This window comes from Colobus angolensis, unplaced genomic scaffold, assembly GCF_000951035.1.
Source record: "Colobus angolensis palliatus isolate OR3802 unplaced genomic scaffold, Cang.pa_1.0 Scaffold87, whole genome shotgun sequence".
Lineage (NCBI taxonomy): Eukaryota > Metazoa > Chordata > Mammalia > Primates > Cercopithecidae > Colobus > Colobus angolensis.
In genome coordinates this window covers 3,755,965-3,764,887 of record NW_012122598.1, presented here as the reverse complement: position 1 = coordinate 3,764,887, position 8,923 = coordinate 3,755,965, and the positions used below count along the sequence as shown (strand labels likewise).

General features: G+C 41.9%; 1 protein-coding gene across 3 annotated transcripts in view; it reads left to right on the top strand.

The window, feature by feature from the left end:
* SLC4A8 (solute carrier family 4, sodium bicarbonate cotransporter, member 8) overlaps positions 1-8,923 on the top strand; it is a 128,651-nt gene that overhangs the window by 83,852 nt on the left and 35,876 nt on the right. For all 3 annotated transcript variants that reach the window (XM_011930638.1, XM_011930637.1, XM_011930639.1), the window contains 3 exons: positions 903-1,148; positions 3,920-4,025; positions 4,625-4,786. In XM_011930638.1, the coding sequence (XP_011786028.1) occupies positions 903-1,148; positions 3,920-4,025; positions 4,625-4,786 (514 nt within the window). The remainder of the gene's footprint in view (positions 1-902; positions 1,149-3,919; positions 4,026-4,624; positions 4,787-8,923) is intronic.

The following is an 8,923-nucleotide window of genomic DNA, read 5'->3' as shown; positions in this document are numbered from 1 at the left end:
TTTTTTGAGACGGAGTCTCGCTCTGTCACCCAGGCTAGAGTGCAGTGGTGTAATCTCAGTTCACTGCAAGCTCCGCCTCCCAGGTTCACGCTATTCTCCTGCCTCAGCCTCCCGAGTAGCTGGGACTATGGGCGCCCGCTACCACGCCCGGCTAATTTTTTTTTGTGTTTTTAGTAGAGACAGGATTTCACTGTGTTAGCCAGGATGGTCTCGATCTCCTGACCTTGTGATATGCCCAGCCAGGATGGTCTCGATCTCCTGACCTTGTGATCTGCCCTCCTTGGCCTCCCAAAGTGCTGGGATTACAGGCGTGAGCCATCGCGCCCGGCCTCAAATCTCCTATTCTTAATGAGCTTGATTAATATTCCTCAGCCATTATTGAAGTCTTGACATTTTATGTTTAAAAAGACTTTCTCTAGCTAATTCAAACTTCTCCATTTCCACTGTGAGTCAGTTTTTAATTTGGCCTCATATCCCCCCGCCTGTTTTTTTTTTTTTTTTTCTTTTGCTAGTGGTAGTGGGGCACACGAGTGCTGTGGTTTCCCAACTTTTCCTATATAATCTTTTTTCCTTTTATATTTCAAGTAGCAGCTCATGGGACTGGGGCCAGCCCCCTTTTTTCTTAACTGCAAGAATAAGGTCATAATTACATTAGGTAGTAATGGCAGGAATGTATGTGAGACAATTTCTTTTTTCAGTTTTCACATCCTTGCCCATATCCTGTGAGGCAAATCTGTACCATAACTGTGCCAGAGCATTATTTAGAAGTAAAATACAGTCAGAATTAGGGATAAACTGGGTTCCAGTGCTGGTTTAGATGAGATGAATTAACCACATTTCTGACTCCTTGTCTCTTAATGCCATCCATCCATGCTTTCTGATGAACTTTGGTCTTGTTTCAGAGACTATGCTCTTTCATACCTCTCCCTGCGAGCTTGTATTGGACTGTGGACCGCTTTCCTGTGTATTGTCCTTGTGGCAACTGATGCCAGTTCCCTTGTCTGCTACATTACTCGTTTCACTGAAGAAGCATTTGCCTCCCTAATTTGCATTATTTTCATCTATGAAGCAATAGAAAAACTGATTCACCTGGCAGAGACCTACCCCATCCACATGCACAGCCAGCTGGACCACCTTAGCCTCTATTAGTAAGTGTGCTTTCTGCTTATTTTTAAAAATTGAGCAAAGGGCCTGAGTTTAATTGCTGATATAGAGTGCTAGGCAGTGCTTACAGCTTCTGGTCAAGAAGTGTCTTGCCCTTTGGGAAATGGATCTCAGATACAGACAAGGAGTATTGGAGGGCTGCCAGAGGAGAACAATCAAAAGTGTTGACAGAGAAGATCGACTAGAAGTCCCACAGAGGGGACTCAAGAAATGCTTTCCAGACCATGTCTTTTGGTTCTAGGCACTGAAACAAAAATGGGCTGCAAATGTAACAGGGAGAATTTGAGTTAGTTATGGGGAGGAACTTCTTTTTGCAAGGACTTGTGAACCTCTGGACTATGTTATCAAGTGAGAGAATGGACTCTCCTTTGTTGAAATGAAGGACTCTCTTTCTCTGAAAGTATGTACAGGCAACTCTTAGGAATTATTAGGTGAAGATATATTAATCATTCCTTTCAAATCCAGAATTGTCTCACACTGTATCATAAAGATCCAGAAGCCTACTTACTTCCTAGATTTCAACTCAAGAGATTATGATTTGTTTATGTGTTCAATATGGTTTGGATCACTTGGAAAAGAAACATGGTATCTGGCTGTATTTTCAGCCATCTAGGACACTCTGGTCCTATAAACATTTCTTCTCTGTAATAGTATTCTCCAAATTATGACTAAAGATCCTCTTCCCTTAGCTCTGTACATCAAGTTCTGGCTGTACAGTTCTGATGTGGAGGATCTGGTTGTGAAGTGAACAACTGCAGTCCGAAACTATCTCAGAAGAGAGAGTACACTGTCTGGAGGCATCTGCGAACCAGCCGCAGATACACTTTCATCTGTTCTAGTTATTCACTCATTAACCTTTTAAAAATCAGAATTAATAAAAAATTTATTAGAACTTTATTTTACTAGAAAGTAACAATGATTAGGGAGTATCATCTTCAAAGCCTAGTGAATTGGCTCCTATTGGCATTAGAGTTCTCATTTCTGTAAGGTTCATTCTTTGACCTCTTTTTATCATTATTTTCTTTGTTTAACAAATATTTATTGAGCACCTATTATGTACCAAGCACTGTTTTAGGCCTTGGAAACATAGTGGCAAACATGACAAAGGATCTGTCTTTATGAGGCTTATATCCGAGAAGACAGGCAAAGTGACCAGCCCTGGATTGAGTAGACTTTGGTTCCAGAAACAAATTCTTTGTTAATAAAGCTCAAGATGGTATTTTTTTAAGTCGCATTCTACTGTTAATTCATATGGCGCTGATGTGAAGCTAGAGCTCCTCAACTCTTTCAATGATTTTATGTTAATATGTATGGAATTGATTTTTAAAAAATGGTTTATTTTTTAAAGCAGTTTTAGGTTCACAGCAAAGTTGAACAGCAAGTACAGAGAGTTCGCATATACCCCCTACCCCAGCACAGGCACAGTCTTCCCCAATATCAATATCCCACACCAGAGTGGTAAGTTTGTTACAATCAGTGAACCTAAACAGACATATCATTGCCACCCAAAGTCCATAGGTTACATTAGGGTTGACTCTTGGTGTTGTGCATTCTGTGAATTTTGACAAATGTATAATGACATGTATCCTCCATTATAATATTATACAGAATACTTTCACTTCCTTAAAAATCTTCTGTGCTCTGCCAGTTGCTCCCTCCCTCCCCCCAGCTCCTAACAACCACTGACCTTTTTATGTCCTTATAGTTTTGAATTTTCCAAAATGTCATAGTTGGAATCATATAGTACGTGGCATTTTCAGATTGGCTTCTTTCACTTTGTAATATGCATTTAAGGTCCTCTGTTTTTTCATGACTTGATGGTTCATTTCTTCTTAGTACTGAATAATATTTCATTATCTAGATGTACCACAGTTTATTTATTTGGAATTGATTTTTTAAACCTAAGTATAGGGCTTTATAGCTTTCCCTATTACTTTTCATTTTGTCTATTTCTTCCTATTATTCTAACCTTTTGAGAGCTTTCTGAATTTTAATTCAGTCATGCCATATCTTAGAAGGCATGTTTATTAAATTCACAGATCATACAAAGTTAGTAGGGATGGCTGTGTCAGTTGACCATATTGGGAGCCAGGCTGTGCATGAAGCATGCTAGGACTGGGAGGCAACATGGTGGCCGATGGCACCGGTGTGGTCTGGTCTGGTCTGGTTTGGCTGGAGTAGGAGGCCTGGGGAAGCTAATAGAGCTTCTAGGTCTGGCTCTACCATGAGTGACCAGGGAATGACCAAGGTAGTGGGATATTACCAAAGATAACTCAGTGTCAGGAAGTGCTTACATCACGATTCCAGGAGACACTGACTTCTAGAACAAGAGCATGATGAAGGGTATAGGGAATAAGATACTCAGGCTTGGAGGAAGTTGTTGAGAAGTAAATAGGATATTGAGACCTCCTTGCTATGCAGATTAAATTTCTTAGCGAGAGCCTAAGGGATAGAAATCAGGCAAAAAACAAAAAAAAAAAAATCAGGACTCATTCTGGGCATATCAGATGCCAAATGTGGTTGTCAGCACAGTTTAATCCAAGATCCATGGGCTGATTTGAGTCTAACTTTAGTAATGACCAACTGAAAAATTAGAGTGTGATGGGGCCTACAGAGGGGCCTCAACTACTTAGGTCTGAAGTATGCAAAGCAGCAGCAAGGCAGCTCCTGACAGCCTTTAAACCAGTTGTTCTAAAAACATTTAACTGAGTATTTGGCTGTTTTCCTCAGGAATCTTTTTAATTTTTCCCCTCAGCTGCAGGTGTACTCTCCCAGAGAATCCGAACAATCACACCCTCCAGTACTGGAAGGACCACAACATTGTGACAGCAGAAGTCCACTGGGCTAACCTGACTGTCAGTGTAAGTTTTGGAGCTGTCAGATGTCCTAGCATTATGACCACAGGTTTAGGAGGGACTTCTAAGTGAAAGGGAGGAGTGGCCCTTTGGCAAACTCTGGCGTTTACCGAAATAAAGCTTTTTAAAAAACAATTCTTACTCATTTTCTTTTATCCTTTCAGAAGTTTTCTTGTACATAAAAGGAGAAGATTACCCTTCTCTTTCCCCCCCCCACATCCTACCCAGTGACCCTGCACCAAGGGTAGGTGGGGATGAAACCATGCAGGACAGGGGGCAGATCCAGACATGTGGGGTTGAAGAATATTCAAGTTTGGAGGTCCTCTGATAAGAATAATACAAGTTGCCAGGGTCCTTCCAGAGCCTTGGAAATAGTATTTGTTCAGAACACTTCTGGTTCTATGTCTTAGGACCATAAGTAGCCACCCTACTTGAAAGTGGCCTGTGCAAGAGAGGACCCTGCAACTGCATAAAGGTCAAGGGGATGCTGCTTGCAGCCTCTGCTCCCAGCAACCATGGATGACAATGAGTGGTGGACTCAGAAGGAAACAGCTATTTATTCGGTTGTGTCTGCCTTTCATCACCCGGAATGCTTGTTCCTCCAGGAATGCCAGGAGATGCATGGAGAGTTCATGGGATCTGCGTGTGGCCATCATGGACCCTATACTCCTGATGTCCTCTTTTGGTCCTGTATTCTCTTCTTCACCACCTTCATCCTCTCAAGCACCTTAAAGACGTTTAAGACGAGCCGTTATTTCCCAACCCGAGTAGGTAGCATGTTCATGCATTTCTTTCATGTTAGAATCAAATATAACAGAACCTTTTCTCAGCCTCTATGCTGCTTATGGGGTTGATTAGCCAGGTGGAGAACTCCAGATGTCCTGATGAGCCACACTGGCATTCTCTCCTACTGTCTGGCAGCCTCTTTCGTAGATCTGTGGTTGGGAATGAAGGGTTAATACTTAAAATCTTTTTGGTCTACAAGTGCCAGTTAAGGTTAAGGTGGTAGTGACGGTTTTTAAAAAGTTATTAAGTCTTATTTCCAGAATGCTGTTACGTTTCATTTCCAGAATTCTGAGACACTTAACACATAATAGCTACAGCTGGCTCCTGAATACAGTAAATTGTGGTTGTGACCTTGGATACTTTAGGGGACCCAAAAATCTTCTCCCAGGGATGGCTTTTTAAATAGCTTATGAAATCACTGACGACAATGACTGCAGCAACCAGCATGCTCCTGACTTGGTTTGTATTACTGTTTGACACCTCAGCAACCTTTCCATGGTGCAGATAGCATTGTTTGTATTATGAACAAGGCTTTTGCCAGTTTTGGCAGGGCAAGATTAGAGGTTGAGTGTGGAGTAGCTACGTGGGCCGTTTCTTTGAAAGGAAACGAGAAGGTGGAGAATGGCTACTGGGACCTCCTCACAGAAAGTTAACACTGAAAAGAATAAGTGCATGAATTATTTACATCCTTCAGTCACATGGAAACATCTGTAATAAATGACCATTACATTTGCCATATCAAAAATATAAAAGGAAGATGGGTGATCTACAGTGACCACAAAGTTTGTGCCACAGAAAGGCCCCCTAAAGGCCTTGATTACATGTACTTTTACCACAGTATACCAAGCTAAACCTCAAACATACGAATCAGTGAGAAGAAGCCACATACCTTTTTAATTTGCCAAAAAGTTAGAACAGTCAGATATGAAGAAATACACTGGGTATTTGTAGTTCATTTAAAGAACACAATCATGCTGGGCGCGGTGGCTCACACCTGTAATCCCAGCACTTTGGGAGGCCCACGCAGGTGGATCACCTGAGGTCAGGAGTTTGAGACCAGCCTGGCCAACATGTTGAAACCCCATCTCTACTAAAAAAACAAAAGTTAGCTGGGCATGGTAGCACACACCTGTAATCCCAGCTACTTGGGAGGCTGAGGCATGAGAATCACTTGAACCTGGGAGGTGGAGGTTGTAGTGAGCTGAGATTGTACCACTGCACTCCAGCCTGGGCGACAGAGTGAGATTCTGTCTTAGAAAAAAAAAAAAAAAAAGAACACAATCATTTGATGCCTTCTGAAATAGAACTGAGAAAAAATTTGTATTAGTGATGATACACTATTATAGATAGTTTTAATAAATGTTTAAGGAGAAGATAATATTAAAAAGGGTATTCATTTTGCTGGCAAGAGATCTACCATCAGTACATCAAAAATGGGGATGTGCTCCCAGTCCTCTGTTGGGGGATGGGTGGTAGTGGCCTTCAGAGAAACCTATTTATGTGGCCAGTGGTGTGGGCTTACCTGCAGTAAATGAAAAACCTTCTTGGTGTTTCATATAGAAAATCAGCTATTGGGTGGAGCATTATTTATGGCATTTTTTTTCATTGCACACAATAATTTCTGACCTATACATGTATAATACAGCATTTTCTTTTCTTCTTCTTTTTTTTTTTTTTGAGATGGAGTCTCACTCTGTTGCCCAGGCTGGAGTGCAATGGTGCAATCTTGGCTCACTGCAACCTCCGCCTCCCGGGTTCAAGTGGTTCTCCTGTCTCAGCCTCCCAAGCAGCTGGGGTTACAGGCATGTACCATGCCTGGCTAATTTTGTATTTTTAGTAGAGATGGGGTTTCTCCATGTTGGTTAGGCTGGTTTCGAGCTCCCAACCTTAGGTGATCTGCCTGCCTCAGCCTCCCAAAGTGCTGGGATTATAGGGGTGAGCCACCATGCCCAGCCAATACAGCATTTTCAATAAAAGATATTTTTAATTTAAATCATACAAAAATTCATAATATGAGTTTGTGAATGTGTGTGATAGTGTGAGACCAACTGTAAAGGTTTGGTTTTTGGTTTTTAAAGGCTAAGCAGTTGGTATTAAGCAAGTACATATTTTAATGAAACTGTAACTCAGGAACAGTTTAAAATATTAGTTTCTCACTTATATTTCAAAGCGGAAAAAGGGCCGAATTATCCCTTTAAGTGCTGTCAAGAATTCACTTGGATTTGTGATATTTGGTGGTACAATACCAGATGCCCACAGCAGCATAATATTGTACTTTGCTAAAGGTAGAAGATGAATTCTCTATTTCTCAGCAGTCATTTCCCCAAAAAGTATAATGTTTGTTTTTAGTTAAAATAGTATTGTTTTACCGTACCACGTGACGACTCCCTGGAAGTTGTCATGCGAAGTGCCCCAAATTTGTATTTTCTCATTTCTGAGCTCTTTGCCTCCATTTCTACATTTTTCAGGGGCCAGAGGCTCATCTCTGCCATTTTTCCATGTATCGCCTCCTGATTTGACTTCACTGCTTATCTGCTGTGACTAGCAGTGTGATTTTGGACACTTTGAATTTCAGATGTGGCCAGGCACGGTGGCTCACATTTGTAATCCCAGCACTTTAAGAGAGGCTGAGGCAGGCGGATCACCAGAGGTCAGGAGTTCGAGATTAGCCTGGCTAACATGGCAAAACCCAAAAATTAGCTGGGTGTGGTGGCAGGTGCCTGTAATCCCAGCTACTTGGGAGACTCAGGTAGGAGAATCACCTGAATCCGGCAGGCGGAGGTTGCAGTGAGTCGAGATCACCCTACTGCACTCCAGCCTGGGCGACAGAGCAAGACTCTGTCTCAAAAAAAAAAAAAAAAAAAAAAAAAAGAATTTCAGATGCAAAGAAACTTTATATGATGTTATAAAAGATGATTCTTTCCATTTTGGTTATTTCAGTATTTTAGTTGCAACCTGGGATTAAATTAGAGTTTCAAATGTGATGAAAAGTAGAACGATAGCATTCTATAATTTTCCTGCTGCTCTGCACCAAATTCCAGAGTCTCTGGAGTTTCTATTTCAAATTATTCAGTCGAATGAAACAGGATTTATTGCTGTTTGCTTAACATATATTTGTTTGGTTGAAAGGATTTTTCCAGAAACTGTAGGAAAATAAAGCAGAATCAGCTGGGTGAAATATAGCACAAACGTTGGATTAGGATGTGGTGAGTTGTGAACAATCAGGATTCTGGTTATGAGTGGGGCGCCTGTCTCATAGGAGCTTAATACCATGTGAGCCAGGAATGCAGTGTCCAAGGCTCATGGCCTGGAGACCTGGATGCTGGCTGTGGACCTTGGGCAAGTCCTTCATCCTCTCTGTGCCTCACCTCATCTGCACAATGTTGTGATGACACCTGCCGTCTCTTTCCAATTATGCTTCAAGGATACAGTGAGATCTGATACGATGAACCAAGAGTATAAGGTGGTGTGCCATGGTGGGTCCTAGTTTAGCATGCTCCCTGCCTTTTCCTCTCTGACATTTTCTTCAATTTGGGAACAGATGGGATTGACAGAAGGAGGGGAGTTCATGGTATAGTAATACTCTACTCAACTATGCCTACTGGTGTTACCTTCTAATGTTGAGTTGGATTTCCTAAAGCAGCCCACTTTGTTACTGAAGTTGCTGACTCCTGTGGAAATCCCCATACTAAGCAGCCTTACAAAATCCAGTCCCCATAGAATAGTGACTCCACACAGGCATCAAAAATGGATTGTCTTCAATTATGTTACAAAACAAAGGCCTTTTTGGGGGATGGAGGATGATTGGGTGTTTGGATTGAAATGTAGACAAAGGGGCTGGGTGTGGTGGCTCATGGCTATAATCCCAGGACTTTGGGAGGCCAAGGTGAGTGGATTGCTTGAAGTCAGGAGTTCAAGACCAGTCTGGCCAACATGGTGAAACCCTATCTCTACTAAAAATACAAAAATTAGCCAGGCGTGGTGGTGCATGACTGTAATCCCAGCTACTGGGTTGAGACACGAGAATCGCTTGAGCCCAGGAGGTGGAGGTTGCAGTGATCTGAGATCGTGCCACTGCACTCCAGCCTGGGTGACAGAGTGAGACTCGGTCTCAAAAA